The sequence below is a fragment of the Lithobates pipiens genome, unplaced genomic scaffold (assembly GCF_037356315.1).
Source record: "Lithobates pipiens isolate NorthernLeopardFrog02 unplaced genomic scaffold, aLitPip1_a1.2 Scaffold_23, whole genome shotgun sequence".
NCBI classification, from domain to species: domain Eukaryota; kingdom Metazoa; phylum Chordata; class Amphibia; order Anura; family Ranidae; genus Lithobates; species Lithobates pipiens.
In genome coordinates this window covers 52146672-52169409 of record NW_027507785.1, presented here as the reverse complement: position 1 = coordinate 52169409, position 22738 = coordinate 52146672, and the positions used below count along the sequence as shown (strand labels likewise).

The 22738-nt window shown below is 44.4% G+C and overlaps 1 protein-coding gene across 2 annotated transcripts in view; it reads left to right on the top strand.

Moving 5' to 3' along the window:
* The window catches only part of FGD5 (FYVE, RhoGEF and PH domain containing 5), a 224755-nt gene that overhangs the window by 184315 nt on the left and 17702 nt on the right, over positions 1-22738 (top strand). For both annotated transcript variants that reach the window (XM_077451613.1, XM_077451612.1), the window contains exons 14-18: positions 617-696; positions 7591-7687; positions 20376-20513; positions 20709-20811; positions 21819-21952. In XM_077451613.1, the coding sequence (XP_077307739.1) occupies positions 617-696; positions 7591-7687; positions 20376-20513; positions 20709-20811; positions 21819-21952 (552 nt within the window). The remainder of the gene's footprint in view (positions 1-616; positions 697-7590; positions 7688-20375; positions 20514-20708; positions 20812-21818; positions 21953-22738) is intronic.

Here is a 22738-nt window from a genome sequence, read left to right as displayed (position 1 = left end):
GGAAAATTTTACCGACAAGTTGGAAAACTTGGTCCGTCGGATACTCCGACGGAAACAGTCCGATGGAGACCACACACAGTCGGATTACCTGACAAAACGGTCCGATCGGACACATTCCGTCGGAATCTCCGACCGTGTGTACAAGGGCTAAGTGTGTGTTTTAAATTATATATATTTTTTCTATATATATATATATATATATATATACATATATTGAGTGTATATATATATATATATATATATATATATATATATATATATATATATATATATATACAAACGATCGGACAAAGTCCGATCGGATCATGTTGTCGGAAATTTTTTTATATCCAGCTCTCAAACTTTGTTGGTTGGACATTCCGACGGAAAAAGTCAGATGGAGCCCACACACACGGTCGGATTATCCGACAACACGGTCCGATCGGACATTTTCCATCGGAATGTCCGACCGTGTGTACAAGGGCTTACAACTCAAGCAACTATGAGGACTTCCCCAGAGACTTTTCTATAGCAAATTGTAATAGGGTTTCTCTTATCTCTCTACCTTGATCTTCTCATGTCACAATGTTGAACAGCCATTGAACGGTCCCATCTCACTGTTATACTTTTCTCCTAGGTGAGCCGGCCAATTGTGGAAAACGCTCAGAATGTCCTGAAAATTGAATGTATGGAGTGCTGCCTCACTCTGTCCGCCAGGTAATATGGGTTCTCTAGGCCTCCACAAGAGAGGCCACTTCTTTCCTTTATGTTTCCTCCAACATGGTGGTGGGCAGTCAGCTTGAGCCCAGCCAGCCATAGATAAGAACCATTCTTATTTTACCTCTGATAATCTGTAATCCAACACAATTTGGTTAAAACCCCAGTTAGGAACTTTATATAATTTTTTTCCCATTGGGGAAATTTACCTTTTACTTTCTGTGTTGGGTGATCCACTGGAATAAACTCCATGTTAAAAAAACAGCGCTTGCTAATATAAGAATGCTCCTTACATTGGTGATAATGGGGAAGAATGTTCCGTACATTGGTGGTCAGTGAGAAGAATGTTCCTTACATTGGTGATCAGTGAGAAGAATGTTCCTTACATTGGTGGTCAGTGAGAAGAATGCTCCTTACATTGGAGATCAGTGGGAAGAATGTTCCTTACATTGGTGATCAGTGAGAAGAATGTTCCTTACATTGGTGGTCAGTGAGAAGAATGTTCCTTACATTGGTGATCAGTGAGAAGAATGTTCCTTATATTGGTGATCAGTGGGAAGAATGTTCCTTACATTGGTGGTCAGTGAGAAGAATGTTCCTTACATTGGTGGTCAGTGAGAAGAATGTTCCTTACATTGGTGGTCAGTGAGAAGAATGTTCCTTACATTGGTGATCAGTGAGAAGAATTCTCCTTACATTGGAGATCAGTGGGAAGAATGTTCCTTACATTGGTGATCAGTGAGAAGAATGTTCCTTACATTGGTGATCAGTGGGAAGAATGTTCCTTACATTGGTGATCAGTGAGAAGAATGTCCCTTACATTGGTGATCAGTGAGAAGAATGTTCCTTACATTGGTGATCAGTGAGAAGAATGTTCCTTACATTGGTGATCAGTGGGAAGAATGCTCCTTACATTGGTGATCAGTGGGAAGAATGTTCCTTACATTGGTGATCAGTGAGAAGAATGTTCCTTACATTGGAGATCAGTGGGAAGAATGTTCCTTACATTGGAGATCAGTGGGAAGAATGTTCCTTACATTGGAGATCAGTGGGAAGAATGTTCCTTACATTGGAGATCAGTGGGAAGAATGTTCCTTACATTGGAGATCAGTGGGAAGAATGTTCCTTACATTGGTGATCAGTGGGAAGAATGCTCCTTACATTGGTGGTCAGTGAGAAGAATGTTCCTTACATTGGAGATCAGTGGGAAGAATGTTCCTTACATTGGAGATCAGTGGGAAGAATGTTCCTTACATTGGAGATCAGTGGGAAGAATGTTCCTTACATTGGTGATCAGTGGGAAGAATGCTCCTTACATTGGTGGTCAGTGAGAAGAATGTTCCTTACATTGGTGATCAGTGAGAAGAATGTTCCTTACATTGGTGATCAGTGAGAAGAATGTTCCTTACATTGGTGATCAGTGGGAAGAATGTTCCTTACATTGGTGATCAGTGAGAAGAATGTTCCTTACATTGGTGGTCAGTGAGAAGAATGTTCCTTACATTGGTGGTCAGTGGGAAGAATGTTCCTTACATTGGTGATCAGTGGGAAGAATGTTCCTTACATTGGTGATCAGTGAGAAGAATGTTCCTTACATTGGAGATCAGTGGGAAGAATGTTCCTTACATTGGTGGTCAGTGAGAAGAATGTTCCTTACATTGGTGATCAGTGAGAAGAATGTTCCTTACATTGGTGATCAGTGGGAAGAATGTTCCTTACATTGGTGATCATTGGGAAGAATTACCCCCTTATAGAGGGCTAAAAAGATCCATGCTGTCAGTGGGAACTTATCTAAAAGGCAGAAATTGCTCTTTGTTCGAGGAACCCCTAGTAACCCCTGAAGGAACCCTAGTTGAGAAACCCTGCTCTATATGATGGACCTAGCTTCCTAGTAAGCAGAGCATGACACCCATTCATAATCAAATCTCCATCTACTGTACCATCAAATATCGATCCCTGCATTGTGTAAACATTTCATATTTCATCTTTGGATGCACACATCACACCATCCTAATGTCCCTGCCGATTGCTTACAGACCCTTCTTCAATAATGAGAATTGTAATTTACCCGCAGGGTCATTACTCAACAACTGCTCATTAAGCGACCAACCTAAGCCTTGCAAGCACGCTCCAGTATCCTAAAAAAGCCATCCCCGACGCAACCTTTTCATTCGCAAAAAAAGGTGGAACCAATTTGCACATAACTCACCTCGGAAAAGCCCATAGGACATGTGTTAGCGACATGCCTTGGCAGCTCAATACGTGTGATTTCCACCCGCGAGGGCTTAATGATGCACAGAGAATGGCGGAGCGGGAGCATGTTTGATATTAAGCGCGTGTGTGTGTGTGCGGCATCCCAAACTTGCTGTCCTCGGCTAATGAAATTTATAAAATCGCTCTGAGGGCAGCTGTTAAGGAAACCGTATGTTTATCGCTAAGAAACCCCTGACAGATTCCATTAGCGTTTTCTCCTTTCAAACTCACTTGCTCAGAATTTTTTTTTTTTTTTTTTTTTCTTGTAAAATTTAAAACTCATCTAAAAATCTGTCACCATAGAAGGTTTCTGAGCGTTCTAAAACACATTTATCACTGCAAATTAACATTTTCTGATTGAACGGTTATAAAAACGCTCGCTGGGTGTCAGGTTTTGCTGCACGTTCCATTAAAGGGAAAAAAAAAATGGGTCTGTTTTAATTTTCAATTTAATATTTTTTTTTTTTTTTTTTTAAGTTAAAAAAATGTATAACGAACAGTTTCTATCATTTTAATATAAAATCTTTATTTTACCAAATAATGTCTTTAGAGGTTGAATCCATACAAACGTGATATTATCTTTAAAAGTGGCTTCAGCCTCAGCTTCCTATATACACTGTATTGTCAAAAGTATTGGGACGCCTGCCTCTACACACACACATGAACTTTAATGGCATCCAAATATTATGCCCTGTATACACGGGGTCGGACATTCCCGACGACAAAATCCATCGGATTTTTTTTCCGACGGATTTTGGCCCAAACTTGTCTTGCATACACACGGTCGCACAAAGTTGTCGGGAAAATCCGATCGTTCAGAACGTGGTGAACGCCTACGACGGGACTATGAAGAGACCAGCAGCCAATGGCTTTCATCTTGTCATTTATTCTGAGCATGCGTGGCACGTTGTGCGTCGGCATTGTCTAGACACGATCGGAATTTAAACTTTATTTTGTTGTCGGAAATTTTTTTTAGATCCAGATCTCACACTTTGTGTGTCGGAAATTCCGATGGAAAAAGTCAGATGGAGCCCACACACGATCGGAATTTCCGACAACCCAATCCGATCGCACATTTTCCGTCGGAAAGTCCGACCGTGTGTACAGGGCATTAGTCCGTAGGGTTCAATATTGAGTTGGCCCACCCTTTGCAGCTATAGAAGCTTCAACTCTTCTGGGAAGGCCGTCCACAAGGTTTAGGAGGGTGTCTATGGGAATGTTTGGCCATTCTTCCAGAAGCGCATTTGTGAGGTCAGGCACTGATGTTGGACAAGAAGGCCTGGCTCACAGTCTCCGCTGTAATTCATCCCAAAGGTGTTCTATCGTGTTGAGGTCGGGACTCTGTGCAGGCCAGTGAAGTTCCTCCTCCCCAAACTTGTTCATCCGTGTCTTTATGGGCCTTGCTTTGTGCACTGGTCCAAATCATTTGGTGGAGGAGGGGCTATTAAAGACCACCTTAATTTCACTATCCACATTGACTCCAAAGTAATGCACTGAATATTGAAACTTTTGCCAAAAGAGTCCAATTTTCCTAATCATAGTTATCACTTCAGCGCCCCTCACCTTCAAACCGGTCGGTAGACTGACACCTTAAAGTGGTTGTAAACCCATTTAAAAAATAAAAATAAAAAAAAACGAATGCCTGCAAGACAAAGGCATAATGAGCTAGTATGCATAGCATACTAGCTCATTATGTAATACTCACCTGAGATCGAAGCCCTCGCTGCGGTGCCTGTATACAGCACCAGCCGGCGACATCACTCCCGGGTATTGTGGCTCCGGCGCTGTGATTGGCCGGAGCCGTGAAGACGTCACTCCCGCGCATGCGTGCCGTTGCTTCAGTTTGTGTCAGTGCACATGTGCCGATGACGTCGGCACATGCAAATACAGGGGATATCTACTAAACCGTGCAGGTTTAGGAGATATCCGGGGTAGCTACAGGTAAGCCTTATTATAGGCTTACCTGTAGCGAAAAGTGGTCTGTAAGGATTTACAACCACTTGAAAGTGGTTGTAAACCCTTACAGACCACTTTGACCTACAGGTAAGCCTAGATTAAGGCTTACCTGTAGGTCCATGAAATATCTCCTAAAACGACACGGTTTAGGAGATATTTGCAAAAAGACAGGCGCCGCTGTCTATGGCGCATGCGCCGTAGACAGTGGCGCGCAGGCGCACTGAGCATGCCGCTGCTAACGGTGACATGCCGTTAGTGGCGGCTCCTGTGCGCGGGAGTGACGTCATTGCTGCTCCGGCGCTGTGAGCGGCCGGAGCAGCAATACCCGGAGGAAGATGGATGCTTCTTGCTACAGGGGACAGCGGTGACATCGCTGGATCTTGTGTCAGGTAAGTGACACATAACGGGCTAGTGTGCGATGCATAGTAACCCATTATGCTTTACCTTTGCAGGGAGACAGAGGAAGTAAACCCTCCTCTTTAAAGCCCTTGTACACACGGTCGGAGAATCCGTCGGAATGTGTCCTATCGGACCGTGTTGTCGGATAATCCGACTGTGTGCGGTCTGCATCGGACTGATTCCGTCGGAATATCCGTCGGACCCAATTTTCCAACTTGTTGGAAATATTTCCCGACCAACTGATTCTATCGGACATACTCCGATCATGTGTAGAGAATTTTGATCGGACAAAGTGCCACGCATGCTCAGATCAAATTCCTACATCAAAGCTATTGGCTACTAGCCTGAATGTAGTCCCATCGTAACGAAATTACGTCATCAGGTTCTGAAAGATCGGATGTTTTGACAACTTAGTCCGACCGTGTGTATGCAACAGTTTCGGACACAATCCGACGGACACAATCCGACGGACACAATCCGACGGACAAAATCCGACGGATTTGGTTGTCGAAATCTCCGACCGTGTGTACAGGGGCTAATACAGACTGTATTGAAGAAACTCAATTTGTAAAGGATGCAGGGCTTACTCAGAAAGCCCAGCAGCACATTTTTGAAGACAGCCATGCAACCAATGCTTACATTTTATTTTCCAATTCCCTCTAGCATTCTCTAGAATGGTTACATTGTATCTCTTGTCACAAAGACATATGTATGCCCTATGCTCCTCAGCTTCTTCTAGTAGACAGAATGCTGTATTTTACTACTGCCCATAATAAAAGAATCTTCGTTCAGAAAGGAACACAGCTTAAAGCGGGAGTCTACCGGGACTCCGCGTTTTTTTTTTTTTTTTAAAGCCAGCAGCTACAAATACTGCAGCTGCTGACTTTTAAAATAGTGACACTTACCTGTCCAGCGCGCCCGCGATGTCGGCACCCGAAGCCGATCTGTAGATCGTTTCTCGGGTGCTGCCGCCGCCATCTTGGGTATGGGAATCAGGAAATGGAGCCTTTCGGCTTCATTTCCCGGTTCCCTACTGCGCATGCGCGAGCCGCGCTGCGCAATAAGGACGGTCCCCGCTGCCTCTGGGATCTGTGTGTTTTCCCAGCAGGCAGTGGGGCACTTGCGGAAAGGGGTGGGCACTTGCGGAAAGGGGCGTAATCTACGCCCCTTTCCGCAGAGAGCTATCCCGGAAGTGGGTGCATTTACCTGGATTATCCAGGTAACTGCACCCCCCTCCCCCCTGAAAGGTGCCAATTGTGGCGCCGGAGGGGGGGAGGATTCCGATGAGCGGAAGGTCCATTTTAGGGTGGACCTCCGCTTTAAAGAACATTCTTCCCATCCCCCCTATTTGCACGAGATGAATGTACATGGTTATGCACATTTTTTTTTTATAAATGGACCCCTATATGTATCTAATATGGCAACAAAATAGTCATTTTAAATCAGCTGTTCTTTGCATTCCCAGATCAGATCGCTGCATTATTCTCCTTTTTCTCCTAATTTAAAAAATATATATTTACTCTTGAGAAAAGAAAAACAACCCCGTCAAATAAACCTACTTACAGTTTATGTTTGGCACCCCTTTAAAATGATTTAGGAGTATTTGAAACCCTGAAACCACCATAAAGACAGAAAAACACGCATTTTTCATCAAATAAATCTGCATCGTAATGATAATTTTTGTAGAAATGGAGCATGTTCACCCCATAAGCCGATATACATTTCGCTTTAATGCGCCAAATTGTATCCATTGATTAATATATTGTTTTCCCCTGTTACACACAAACCACAAAATAATTGGCTCCGTCTGCAAGCATTTTTCTTTCTTCCCCATAATGGGGCGCCTTCCTCCAACACCGAGGATAATTGTCGCCTGCCATTGTCGCTTGCGCTTTTCTGAAATGACGTTCCAAATTGCCCGCTCGCCATGACAGTGACTTTGTCTTTGTTATCTTTAATGCGATTTGTACCCTCACACGACATTCAGATGATCTACTGCTCTCGAGGAGGCTCAAAGCATGTTGAATATTTAAGGCAATTTGGCAAGAAGATACAGTTATCCAGACCTGAGTCAGCCTGTAATAGAGACGTTATGAAATTTAATGTCACCGGTCGAGGGGAAAAAAAAAAAAATTTGCTGTGATAGAGACACGGGCTGCAAGGAACGAAAAACGTTGGGCCATTCGCAGTTTTAGCTCCAGCTGTGCCATCTTAGGATGTGACAGACTGTAGAAAGTCCATCTGTCTCCATAGAAATCTTGAAATTTTCTTTCTTTTATTTTTCAGCTCCTGCTCGGAGAGAGATGACTGGTTTAGCTGTATCAGCAGGACTGTGCAGGAATACTACAAAGCTCCAACTGTGTCTATCTATAACAATGTAGAGGTAAGTGTACGCCAGAGTTCCTGGGGCCCGTGTCCCTTCAGCTGCTGGGTAACCGCAAATCTCAGCCTGCTAAACTGGATATGCTGTGACTTGTGGTGTCCCAAAAACCGAAACAACACTGGTTGCCCGTATCAGTGGTATTAGTGGTAATTCGTTTTCTGCACTTTTCGTTTTGGGTGTCATGCAGCTTAGAAAAGTGTCACTGTGTTGTATTGCTAGACTCTGGCACTGAGGGCCCATGCCCCAGGTCTTCTGCTAAGGGGGTCAGGTTTTCTGTTTTAGTGCCCCAGGTCTTCTTTTAAGTGCCCAACTCTTCTATTGAGTACCCTAGGTCTTATATTCATTGCCCCAGGTCTTCTGTTAAGTGCCCTGGGTTTTACTTTATGTGCTCCACTACTGTGTTCTACTGTGTGCTGCAGGTTTTCTATTAAGTGCTCCGGATCTTCGACTAAGTGTCCCATGTATTCTGTTAGGTGCCCAAGTCTTTTATGTGACCAAAGTCTTCTATTAAGTGCCTCAGGTCATCTATTAGGTACCCTGGGTTTTCTTTCCCGTGCCACAGGTCTTTTATTAGGTGCTCTGGGTCTTCTACTGTGTGTCCCAGGTCTTCTAGTAAGAGCCCTAGTTCTTCAGCTAAGTACCCCAGATAGTCTACTAAGTGCCCCAGATATTTTACTAAGTGCCCAGGTCTTCTACTGAGTGCCCAGGTCTTCTACTGAGTGCCCAGGTCTTCTATTGAGTGCCACCAGATCTTCTATCGAGTGCCCCAGTCTTCTATCAAGTGCCCTAGGTCTTCTATCAAGTGCCCTAGGTCTTCTATCAAGTGCCCTAGGTCTTCTATCAAGTGCCCTAGGTCTTCTATCAAGTGCCCTAGGTCTTCTATCAAGTGCCCTAGGTCTTCTATTAAGTGGCCTAGGTCTTCTGTCAAGTGGCCTAGGTCTTCTATCAAGTGGCCTAGGTCTTCTATTAAGTGGCCTAGGTCTTCTATTAAGTGGCCTAGGTCTTCTATTAAGTGGCCTAGGTCTTCTATTAAGTGGCCTAGGTCTTCTATTAAGTGGCCTAGGTCTTATATTAAGTGCTAGGTCTTCTATTAAGTGCCCCAGGTCTTCTATTAAGTGCCCCAGGTTTTCCACTAGCTGCCCTGGGTCTTCTATTCAGTGTCCCAGGTCTTCTACAAAGTGTCCCAGGTCTCCTATTAAATGCTCAGATCTTCCAGGTGCCTCCAGTCTTCTATTAAGTCCCCCAGGTCTTCTACTAGGAACCCTGGTCCTTCTATTCAGTGCCCTGGGTCTTATATTGAGTGCCCAGGTCTTCTTTCAAGTTTCCCCGAGTTTTCTTTCAAGTGTCTGTTTTCAAGTGCCCAGGTCTTATATTAAGTGCCTCAGTCTTCTACTAAGTGTCCCAGGTATTCTATTAAATGACCCAGGCATTCAGCTAAGTGCCCCAGGTCTTCTGCTAGCTGCCCTGTGTCTTCTATTCAGTGCCTGTGGTCTTCTACTAAGTGCCCAGGTCTTTTAATAAGTGCTTTCATATTCTACTAAATGCACAGGACTTCTATTAAGTGCCTCGGTCTTCTACTAAGTGTCCCAGGTCTTCCTACATGGCATAGAGAAGCACAGAGACCTGTGATGACATCACAGGATCTAAAATAAGGTATTCAATGACAACGGAAACTATTTTTTAATAATTTCATTAATATGTTGAAGAGGGGGGGATAGGAGGAACCAGGGAAGGGCAAAAAATAAGCAGAACAAACTTTAGCTGTAACCTAACCCCCCCAAAATCCGAACCCTGTCTCCAAAAACCCAACCCTATCCCCGAAAAAAAGAAAATAAACCTCCTAATATTTGACCTCAACCCTAACCTAACATAACACATAAGCTAGTCCTTAGCTTGTCCTGCACCAGGAGCTGCCGAACCAAACCCCCGCGGCTCTATGCTGTAGATGGCAGCTCCTTGCTGTGAGTGCCGATGACCCCGATTTGAGGTATTAAACACATTTATATCGACCGTTCTTTCATGCTCACTAGAGGTTACCTTTATGGGGATTTAATATTGGTCTGGCCAGATAGTCTGTAATTGTTTGGCTGTTGGAAGCCTCAGATCTCCGGGTTTCAGCATGCTGGGAAAGGGTTGTCAGGTCATTCTTTATAAACCGAACACATATGAATTACACAGACTCTGTGGCTAATTAAACACAGGTAATGAGCGAATCTAATTACCACATTTAATCAGCAACAAAACCTGTGGAATTCATATGTGTTCAGTATTAAAGGGATAAGAGAGGCTCAAAGGCCGGCTTTCCAACTAGGGTTCCTTCACTTGAGCAGTAAGCAATGACAGATTGTTCTCCCATCTACAACAAATACCAATGTAAGGGGGCAATTACCCAGTAACATTCAATGTCTCTCCACTGACCTCCAATGTAAGGGGGGATTTCTCTACTGACCACCAATGCAAGAGGGCTTTTTTCCACTGACCACCAATGCAAGAGCGTATTTCTCCACTGACCACCAATGCAAGGGCACTTTTCTCTACTGACCACCAATGCTTAGACTTTCTTCACCGACCACCAATGCAAGACAGCTTTTCTCCACTGACCATCAATGCAAGGGGCTTTCTTCACTGACCACCAATGCAAGGGGGTATTTCTCCACTGACCATCAATGCAAGGGGCTTTCTTCACTGACCACCAATGCAAGGGGCTTTCATCACTGACCACCAGTGCAAGAGGGCTTTTCTCCACTAACCACCAATTCAAGGGGATTTTTCTCCACTGACCACCAATGCAAGGAGATTTTCCTCCATTGGCCAACAATATAAGGTAGCATTTCTTCACTGGCCACCAATGTAAGGGGGTATTTCTCCACTGGCCACCATTCCAAGGGGGTATTTATCCATTAACCGCCATTGTAAAGTGGTATTTATCCACTGACCACCAATGTAAGGGGGTATTTTTCTGTAAGGGGGCATTTCTTCACTGGCCACCAATGTAATGGGACATTTCTATACTGACCAGCACTGTAAAGGGGCATTTATCCAGTGACCTCAAATGTAAGGGTGTATTTCTCCATTGGCCAGCAATATAAGGGGGTGTTTCTTCACCGACCAACAATGTAAGGGGGTATTTCTCCAATGACCACCAATGCAAGGGCACTTTTCTCTACTGACCACCAATGCAAGGGGCTTTCTTCACTGACCACCAATGCAAGAGGGTTTTTCTCCACTGGCCACCAATGCAAGGGACTTTCTCCACTGACCACCAATGCAAGGAGATATTCCTCCATTGACCAACAATGTAAGATACCATTTCTTCACTGGCCACCAATTTAAGGGGGTATTTCTCCACTGGCCACCATTCCAAGGGGGTATTTATCCACTAACCACCATTGTAAGGTGGTATTTATCCACTGCCCACCAATGTAAGGGGGTATTTATCCATTGATCAACAATGTAAGGGAGCATTTCTTCACTGACTACCAATGTAATGGGACATTTCTTCACTGTCCAGCACTGTAAAGGGGCATTTCTCCATTGACCTCAAATGTAAGGGTGTATTTCTCCATTGACCAGCAATATAAGGGGGTGTTTCTTCACTGACCAACAATGTAAGGGGGTATTTCTCCACTGACCACCAATGCAAGGGCACTTTTCTCTACTGACCACCAATGCAAGGGGCTTTCTTCACTGGCCACCAATGCAAGGAGATATTCCTCCATTGACCAACAATATAAGGTAGCATTTCTTCACTGGCCACCAATGTAAGGGGGTATTTCTCCACTGGCCACCATTCCAAGGGGGTATTTATCCATTAACCACCATTGTAAAGTGGTATTTATCCACTGACCAACAATGTAAGGGGGTATTTCTCTGCTGACCAGCAATTTAAGGGAGCATTTCTTCACTGACCAGCAATATAACGGGGTGTTTCTCCACTGACCAACAATGTATGGGGGAATTCCTCCACTGACCACCAATGTAAAGAGGGATGTCTCCACTGACCACCAATGCAAGGAGACATTTCTCCATTGACCAACAATATAAGGCAGTATTCTTTACAGGCCACCATTGTAAGGGAGCATTTCTCCACTGACCAGCAATGTAAGAGGGTATTTCTTCACTGACCACCAATGTAAGGAAGCACTCCTCAACTCTCCCAGAGAAGAACTGTTTTTAGCTAATGTGAAGTTACTCTTTAAGCTGGCCATACATGACTCAGGTTTTGGCCAACTGCCACGCTTTTGTATTCTGACAGCCCGTGGATGCCGGTTTGTCTGAATACAATAGCTGGAAGAGAAAGATTTATCTACATTGTTTACCGTGGATGTGTTTTTTTGGTGGATTTCCCCATAGAATTCTTTGTGTATGGCCAACTTAAATCTAGGAGCGTGCATTGCCCCTAATTCTGAGATCCCTCCTGTGTGGAAAGGTATTTGTCCCCATTTCTGATTTATTTTTCTGCATATTTGTCACACTTAAATGATTCAGATCATCATACAAATTTTAATATTACACAAAGATAACCCGAGTTAAACCAAAATGCAGTCTTTAAATTAAATAATAATAATTAAATAATATTAAATATGATTCCATTCATTAAGGAAACAAAGCTGTCCAAACCAGCCTGGTCATATGTGAAAAAGTAATTGCCCCCTCTTGTTAAATCATGGATGAACGGTGGTTAGCCACATTTTTTTTTTTTGAAAGCTGAATTAAATTTCACTTGCCACACCCATGCCTTATTACTGCCAGACCTGTTGAATCAAGAAATCACTTAAATAGAAGCTGTCTGAAAAAAGTGAAGCACGCTAAAAGATCTCAAAAAGCAAAGCATCATGGCACCATCTAAAGAAATTCAAGAACAGCTGAGAAACAAAGTAATCGACATGTATCAGTCTGGAAAGGGTTGCAAAGCCATGTCCAGGGCTTTGGGACTCCAGCGCACCTTGGTGAGAGCCATTATCCACAAGCGGTGAAATCTTGGAATAGTGGTGAACCTTCCCAGGAGTGGCCGGCTGACCAAAATTACTCCAAGGTCATGACAGCGACTCACCCAGGAGGTCATAAAAGAACCCACAATAACATCTAAAGAACTGCAGGCCTCACTTGCCTCAGGTAAAATCAGTGTTCACGATTCAACAATAAGAAATAAACTGGGCAAAAATGGCGTCCATAGTAGAGTTCCATGGCCAAAGCCACTGCTGAGCAAAAAGAACACAAAGGCTCGTCTCACATTTGCCAAAAAACATCTTGATTATCCCCAATACTTCTGGGCAAATATTCTGTGGACTGATTAGACAAATGTTGAACTTTTTGGAAGGTGTGCGTCCCGTTACATCTGGCGTAAAACTAACACAGCATTTCATAAAAAGAGCATCATACCAACAGTCACACATGGTGGTGGTAGCGTAATGATCTGGGGCTACTTTGACCTGGATGACTTGCAGACCCCCACAACCACCGGCCAGGGTTGTGGGGATGAGGCCCTTGTCCCCATCAACATATTACGGTTCAGGAGAGGGGGGGCGCTCTCTCGTCCCCCCTCTTTTACTGTGGCCTGCCAGGTTGCGTGAAAATTCTGAAAGGAGAATGTCCGGCCATCATTTCCTGACCTCCAGCGCACTTGGGTTATGCAGCGGGATAATCCGAAACACAGCAAGTCCGCCTCTGGATGGCTAAAAGAAAACAAAATGAAGTAACCTTGTTAAAGTCATAACTCAAATCCAAGTCGAGTCATACATTCAGTGGCTATGGACGTCGAATGCTGGACTCGGGAGCGCGCCTGCAAGGCAACCCCCTTGGGAGAGTGCTTCTCCTAGAGGTTCCGTCGGGGGCCCCTAGAAGACGAGGTTCGGGTCCTTCACAGTGGAAGTAAGTATATGTTTGTTATTAATAAAAAAATAAAATAAAAAAAAACCCTTACAATCACTTTAAGTTTGACAAATTGAAAAAAAAAACCTTTTTCAGGTCATTGTATATTTACAGAGGCAAGTCACACCCTGTTGCAGTTTTGTTGCTCAGCAAAACCAAATGATTACCATATCATGGTCACAAGATTGCACCTGCATTTATGTGGCCTAGCTGATTAACAGCTTCTTAATTTCCCCTTCCCTATTGACTTCAATGCATTTTGCCTAAGGGTCCTTTTACACAGGGCCATCCCCTGATCCATTCAGCAGGGCGGTCCGTAAACTTTTGTGACATCCGTGCCCATTTAGTTTCTTTGTACATTCGCCAACGGAACCTTTTGCAGACACCTGTATGGGCAGCCAGACAAAAAATGGATTTGCCCCTCCAATCCATTGGGTTTACGTCTGGCGAAAAGGAAAAGGACACAGTCCTTTTCAATTGTTATTTTTCCGGACCTGGATGGAATTGGAGGTAAGCAGATTTAAACGGATGCATACCCGTTTACATTCACATGCCAAAACTGACAGGCAGACCAGATCGTAAAAGGACCCTTGTGGTGACATTTTTCTGAAGTGTCCAAAATTTTACCAAAATTTGGGCAAACAGCAAAAACTCCCAATTTTTCTTTTAACACTTAGCTGTGATGAGCAGTTTTCAGAATTCCACGAATATAGCCTACAAGTCAGGGATTGAGGTCAAATATCTGCCTGTAACCTCAGGTCAACAGTGATGGGATCCCCCCGACCCCTGTCACCACTGCCCTGTACATACATATGGCAAGGCTCTGATGGTTGGATATAGTGCCATGTATAAGATATGGCATATAGCAGTGGTCATCAACCCTGTCCTCAGGGCCCACTAACAGGCCAGGTTTGCAAGATAACTGAAATACATCACAGGTGATATCATTTGCTGCTCAGTGATTGCAGTATTGTAGTCTGCATCTCCCCAAGGTAATACGTAAAACCTGGCCTGTTAGTGGGCCTTGAGGAAAGGGTTGATGACCACTGGCATATAGGACTCTGGAAAATACATGAAGGTCTCAGGTCTCTGCTCTTAAACTCTCAGCGTCGACCCTCATTTTTACCAGCAAATAATGATCTAGCCCACCCTCCGCCCCCAGCCCAAGCCCGAGAAGTAAAAAAACTGAAACCACCTCACAGCTGGCAATAAAATACTATTGTTATCACCACCGCATAGTAGAAAAAAAAAAAGAAAAAAATCTTATTCAGAGTGTGAAACAATTCAACAATTAAGAAAAGTAATTTTCAGTCGGGGAGGATTCGGTCTGGCCCAACCGCTGAGATTTATATTTGTGGTAAAAATAATAAAATACTTACGGCTCCACTCAACTCCCAGGCCTGGAATTAATTCCTGTGATGCGAACTCATTATATTGCTAAGATTAGCAAGCTAGCGCTCTCTGCGGGCAGTTTACAGACTTCAAGCTGTTCATATATTATTCCACTCAAAGAGTAGACCAAGCTGGTGGCGCGGCAGCCGGCGGAAAAACAATATACCTGGATAATCACCGCTTCTTTCTGGAAATGGTGTAAAATCACAAAACACAATACGTAGCCTCGGGGAATGATGTTTAGAGACTATGGGCCTGATTTAGTAAAGAAAACGAAACAAGGGCAGGCAGAAAGCTCTATGGCACACGTGCGGAAGTGGGCGCGCACAGTGAACGCCATCCTGGAACCGAGCTAGCAGACTAACAAACAAATGTACATTAAGTACAGAGTGGTCCTGGTTTGCAGTGTGGGTTGTAAATCCAGATAATACTGCCTTTGTGCCTTCTGTTCTGATAAAAAAAAATATCCAAAAAAGAAAATAACATGACTGGCTCGAAAAGCAATTAAATGCGCAAACACCAAACCTGGCAGGGTTAAAGCAGAATGGGGCCCTAGGCAAGGTTTAGCTTCCCATACCCTTGATTGACATTGATAAAGATTGCAGTAGGCACAGAGAAGTTGCTCCATTTGCATGGCACCTTCAGACACCAAATGTCTAAAGAGCATCCTCCCTTGTGGAGTCACAGGCTGGTGCACCGTGGTGACCAACTGCACTATCCCCCTGGTTTACTGCAGAAGCATAAACGTTGTAGTTGGTTCCTAGGACATGCATTGGGCCAAAGGCGCCTGCCTAGGCTGCCATGCAGGTGATTTTGTTTTAGGTAGGTTGCAATTGGCCCCCTGGACATACTGTATCACCCGGCCATAGGTTCCTGTCCAGGTTGCCTTACAGGCGATTCAGTTGTAGGTAGATAGGCTGTAGTTGGCTCCCCAGACATATCCTGGGCCTATGTGCACCCCAAAGCTCAAACACACATATATACTGTATATATATAGCAGCAGGCCAATGGACAGCGTCAGTAGAGCAGAGACTGATGTCAGTAGTTTTTCTTTTATTTATTTTTTATTATTATTATTATTACCATTTTATTTATTTTCATTTTTTTACCATATTTTTTACAATAATTTTTTGTTATATTTTTTACATTTTTTTCAGGAGCCCCATTGGGGTGCTTTGGTGAAATATCAGGGGTCTAAACAGACCCCTGATGTCTCGATTTTGAGACAGAGAAAGGGACTGGGGACAGAGATTCCTCAGTCCCTTTTTCTGAAGCCAAGAAGCAGTGTAAAATCTGTGCAAAACAGGGTGACTAGGGTGCACACCTTGTGCGCATGGCTATGATCCTCGGCATACGCTCTTATCTAAATTGTCTTGCATATGATTTGGTTATAGGTAGGTTGTAGGTAGCTAGAGTGTAGTTTGTATCTCAGATGTCCAGCAGGCCATAGGCTTTTGTCTAGGTTGCCTTGCAGGTGATTTGGTTGTAGGTAGGTTGTAATTGGCCCCCCAAGACACAGCATTGGCCATATGCTCTTGTCTAGGTTGCTTTGAGAATGATTCAGTTGTAGGTAGGTTGTAGTAAGTCCCCAGAACCTACACTGGGCACCAGGTTACCTTTTTGGATAATTCAGTTGTAGGTAGGTAGGCTGTAGTTGGCTCCTCGGACATATCTTAGGCCATAGGCTCTTGTCTAAATTTCCTTGCGAAAGATTCAGTTGTAGATAGTTTGGACTTGGCCCCTGGAACATCCACTAGGCCATACCTTACTGTCCAGGTTGCCTTGCGGGTTATTCAGTTGCTGGTAGGTAGGCTGTAGCTGGCTCGCTAAACATATCCCAGGCCATAGGCTGTTGTCTAAGTAGTCTTGCAGATGATTTGGTTGTGGGTAGGTTACAGTTGGCCCCTCGGACATCCACTGGGCCATAGCCTTCTGACTATATTGCCTTGAAGATGATTTGCTTGTAGGTGGCTAGAGTGTAGTTGGTCCCTCAGGCATCCAGCAGGCCATAGGCTTTTGTCTAGGTTGCCATGCAGGTGATTTGGTTGTAGATAGGTTGTAATTGGGCCCCAGGACACATCACTGGCCATATGCTCTTGTCTAGGTTACTTTTAGAATGACTCAGTTGTAGGTTGGTTGTAGTTATTCCCAGGGCCATATGTTTATGTCCAGGTTGCCTTGCAGATAATTCAGGTGTAGGTAGGTAGGTTGTAGTTGGCTTCCCGGGCATATCCAGCAGGACATAGGCTTTTGTCTTGGTTGCCTTGCAGGTGATCTGGTTAAAGGTAGGTTGCAATTAACTTCCTGGACATATCACGGGCCATATGCTCTTGTTTAGGTTGTCTTGAGAATGACTCAGTTCAAGGTTGGTTGTAGTTATTCTCTGGGCCATAGGTTCCTGTCCAGGTTGCTTTGTGGGTGATTCAGTTGTAGGTGGTAGGCTGTAGTTGACTCCCTGGACATATACCAGGCCATAGGCTCTTGTCTAAGTTGCCTCCAGATGATTTGGTTGTAGGAAGGCTGTAGTTGCCCCCCCCCCCCCCCCCCCCTTGGATATTCACTGGGCCATAAGCTCATGTCCAGGTTGCCTTGAGGATAATTTGATTGTAAGTAGGTAGGTTATAGTTTACCCCTCAGACATCCACTGGGCCATAGGCTTCTGTCTACGTTGCCTTGAATACGATTTCGTTGTAAGTAGGTAGGTTGTACTTGGAACCCCAGACATCCACCAGGCCTTGGCTTCTATCTAGGTTGCTTTGCAGGCGATTTAGCTCTGGGCCAAGCAAATACGCAGGTGAATTGGGCAAAAATGTATGTTCTTTAGGCTATTTTTTGTTCTGAACGAATGATCCTTTATTATGGGCGATAGTAAAATAGTGCATTTTGGCCACTAGATGGAGCTGAAAAGCAAAGGAAATACACATATGTAGCAAGAGATACAATGTAACAGTTGGTGAGTTTTTGGTAATTCCCTCTAGCCTTCTCTAGAAATATTACATTTCATCACTTGTTACAGGGACCATATGTATTGCCTATGCTCCCCAGCTCCATCTAGTAGTCAAAATATGTTAGTTTACTACTGCTCATAATAAAAGGACAGGTGCAGATTTGCTGCATGAATAGCTATGCATTTTTTAATAGGCCCCACATCCAATTGTTTACCATTCCATATATATATATATATCTTTTTTTTTTTTTTTTTACAGACATTTTTTATATATTTTCTTTGGAAGAGCAGTATAGGTTTCATGCAGGCCTTTGATATTGTTATTGATAAAGCACAGCTAATTCCAAATTGCGTACGTAATTTGTCATCCTGTCCTATCTCTTATGTGAGACTTCCCCCCCCCCAGGGGTGTACATTGTAGTCATTCCCCAAAATGATGTCACACCTCCACCTAGTGGCAAATGTAAAGAGCAGCAGATGAAATAAAGTCTGTCTGTCATACCTCCCAAATTTTTGAAATGGGAACGAGGGCCATCTATTAGCATATGTATAAGAGATACACACCCTGGCCACGCCCCCTTAAAGGACAATTAAACAAACAAAAGATTGGTTAAACTCACAAGTGCTTTTTTTTTTTTTTTTTTTTACCACTACTATTCCTTTATATGGAAATGTACACATATGGAAATTTATATAATGGATGACAATGTAATACTGACATATAATCACACACATAGGTTGGACTTGATGGACTTGTGTCTTTTTTCGACCTCACAAACTGTAAAGTGTTACTAAACCCACAACAGTAAAATCAGTCTATAACTGCTGTAAAGCATGCTTGTTGTACTCACTGTGGAACCTAAGGGGTTAATCCTCTGCATTGTGTATAAATGCTGAGTGATCCTGTCTTTTCTGATCCTCCCCTTCTTCCACTGTCCCCAATCCATTTCCTGATAGAACAAAGACTTGGGAGTCACGCTTCACATGCTCAGTTTGGTGTGTATTGCTAGAGAGGTTTTTTTTTTTTTTTTCTTTGGAGAGTGCATGTGATCAGAACAAAGCCAATGAGTACTGTCCAGACAGAGGGTCAGGGGTAAGTGAAAACCCCTCCTACAAGCTTTAACCAGACACTGATAGGAGTCACAAGACTGCTATTTACTGCCGATTAGAAAAGGTATTTATCAGTTTAGATTTACTAAACTAATTGCGTTTCCATGTTCTGTGTACTGTGGGAGACCAGATATAGTGAATACAGGGTCCTGGGGTTAATAATACTGTATTTATTGGCGTATAACACACACCTTTTAACCCTGAAAATCGGGTGCACGTTTTATAAGCCAATACTTTAGTTTTATCTGCCTCGGAGGTGGGTGGGGGTGGGTGGGATGAGCTCCGTCAGATTACATACAGCGAGAATCTCCTGTTTACTTGGCGGCCTCTGTAATAGGAAGTCCCGTTTCCTGGGCCACCAATGGACCACTGTTCTGCCTATCATAGGAGATTCTCACTGTATGTAATCTGTTGGCACTCATCTCCCCCCCCCCCCCCCGCCCCCTCTAGGCTGCAGATGGGCATCGATCAGGCTGCTCTGATGGTAATGGTGAGGCTACTGCATTAATGGCAATGGTGAGGCTGCTGCATTGATGGCAATGGTGAGGCTGCTGCATTGATGGCAATGGTGAGGCTGCTGCATTGATGGCAATGGTGAGGCTACTGCATTGATGATAATGGTGAGGCTGCTGCATTGATGGCAATGGTGAGGCTGCTGCATTGATGGCAATGGTGAGGATGCTGCATTGATGGCAATGGTGAGGCTGCTGCATTGATGGCAATGGTGAGGCTGCTGCATTGATGGCAATGGTGAGGATGCTACATTAATGGCAATGGTGAGGCTGCTGCATTGATGGCAATGGTGAGGCTGCTGCATTGATGTGGACTGGTGAGGCTGCATTGATGGCACTTGTGAGGCTGCAGATGGGCATTGATGGCAATGGTGAGGCTGACGCATTGATGGCAATGGTGAGGCTGCATTGATGGCACTTGTGAGGCTGCAGATCGGCATTGATCAGACTGCATTGATGGCAATTGTGAGGCTGCTGCATTGATGGCAATGGTGAGGCTGCATTAATGTGGACTGATGAGGCTGCATTGATGGCGATGGTGAGGCTGTTGCATTGATGGCAATGGTGAGGCTTCATTAATGGCACTTGTGAGGCTGCAGATGGGCACTGACCCTTATTTTGTTTCAAAGTTCCTTATTTAAAATGTAAGTTTTTTTTCCTGAAGCTTCCCTGTTAAAATGAATGTGCGTGTTATACGCCGATAAATACGGTGTATAAAGTACCTAAATAAATATACTGTATATGTGACATCACCTAAAAACAGGCAAGACACATTTTGTGGTCATACGACCATCAATATTTATGGACAGAAGATTTTCACGTGTATCTAAACTCTCTGATTTGTGTCTCTCTTCAGGTGCGGGAAAGGCTGGGGATGTGTCTGGGGGAGAGGCCGCCCAGCGTGGTGCACATGTCCCACGCCATGATGTGTATGAACTGTAGCAGTGACTTTACACTGACGCTGAGACGCCATCACTGTCACGCCTGCGGCAAGGTGAGCTTGTGGTCGTCTGCTGCCTTCTGACATCTTCATCCCGCCTGGAGATTTCTGCTTACCAACCACGGCTTTGCTGTACAGGGACTGCAGGCTTCCATGACATTTGCCCTTTTTCTTACGTGTTTGAGTGGTCAAACATTCAATAAAAATTATTTTGGATTTCTATCTCTTTTTTTTTTTTTTTGTTGACAGATCGTTTGCCGCAGCTGCTCCAGAAACAAATACCCTTTGAAGTACTTAAAGGACCGTCCGTCCAAAGTCTGTAATGGCTGCTATGCGGAGCTGCGGAAAAGAGGTGAGTGCAGCCGCAGCATCGTCTTCTGTTCTGAGTACCTAACTCTATGGGCCGGTTCACTCCACATGCAGTCCAGTGCGTTTTTTGTTTTTTTTGCATCAAAAATGCATGGAAAGTACTTTAGATGGTTTCCAATGGAATAGTTCACACCAGTGCAGTCAGTTCCAGGGCTTTTCCAGTACCAGAAAAAAAAGGGAGAACATGTTGCATTTTCCCTGTACTCGAATGCAGTAAAATGCATCAAAAACGCACTTAAACGCATCAAAAACGCACTGGAACGCATCAAAAATGGGGGGGCCTAGTATAGTGAAAACAAACAGAAAAAAAAAACCTGAAAAGAATCTGGAAACGCATCAAAAAGGCACATGCAGAAACGTATCTGGAGCAGATCTGGAGTGCGTTTTAATGCTGTGAACCAGCCCTACAAGAGACTGCTTTGTTACAGATAGGAGATGCAGGAATCAGTGGTGGCTGGTGATTATTTTATTTTATTTTTTTGGGGGCGGAGAGGCAGCAAACACCCACCCCCCACCCGCTGTAAGTCGGTCAGTCGCCGGTCAGGTCGACCACCATCATGTTACAAGATACTGCTAAAGACTGCTTACAAGTTACAGGATATGACCAGTTGACCTGCCATGCCTCTCAACCTTCCCAATTTCCGCAGGACTGTCCCATGATTTGGAACAAATTCCAGAGTCTTGTGGACCCACCCGATCTCCCGAAGCTCGGTTTTCTTCCCATTGACCACCAAAAGCGGGGCATTAAATTTTTCTCCTGCTGACCAAAGATGCTGGTCATTTATTTCTCCCATGGACCGTACACAGTGAGGCATTTTTTTATTTTTCAACAGTATCACTTATTGTTAGCGCTGTATTCCAACGTGGTGGGACACATAAAAAAACTGCATCTTCCTATTTTAATGCTATATCTCCACCTACTGGTGGGACTTGGCTATTACATCACAAAGTGAGTCTTCCCTTAAATCATTGCTTTGTTTGGTTTCGCAGAGCTTGCAACAGCCAGTGCAAATTCCTCACCTCAAATGCCAAGATCCGCATCCAGCACCTTTACATCCATGTTTCAGAGCATCCACCCGTCTGCTTTCAAGAGGCATAAGAAAGTCCCATCAGCTCTGATGGAGGTAAGACGATCGCTGCCCGCACCTAACATGCATTCTGAGCATGCCTCAAGTTCAGACGCACACATTTATAAAATCTATCTAATTTAAAAAGCACATTTGAGAAGCCTTTTGGAAACCCTAACAACAAGGCCCCATACAGCCAACCTGACAGGTTCCCCCCCCCCCCGACCCAAACACACACAGTTTACTATGCTTCAGTTATGAGCACAATGAGTGATTGGTACCGATCACTCATTGTGTTAATTCAGGAAAGCAATGACATATTTACCAGACCCTTCCCCCACTCTCCATCCCGAAGGATCCTATTATATGCCTGCATCTGCCAGCAGGAAGGAGAGGAGGGAAGCCTGGGGCGAGGGGTAAATGTATGGTGCACAGGGAGGGTGATCAGTGTGGCGGATGAAGGGGGCAATTACTGGAACCGATCCCTTTTAGGGCTCTCTCTGCAGCAGATGAAAGCCAGCAGGTGGTAGAGTAGAATATCCCAGCTTTCAGCTGCTGCCAAGATAGCCATACAGGGGATCGGTTCCAGTAATTGCAGCCCCCCACCACTGCACCAATCACCCTCCCTGCCCACATTTGATTCACCCTGCTGCCTGGTCTCCCCCAGTGGCCTGGGCCCCATACAGGAGGACTGGTGGTACCCCATTATCCAGGGCCCTGATTGGGGGAATACTGTGCTGAGTTCACCAAATGAACTAAAATGATGCAGACATACAACCAGTGCTATTGTTCAGGGGTCAAGAAAACAAAACAGGCCCATTGGGGTCTCCAAGGAGCCAAAAG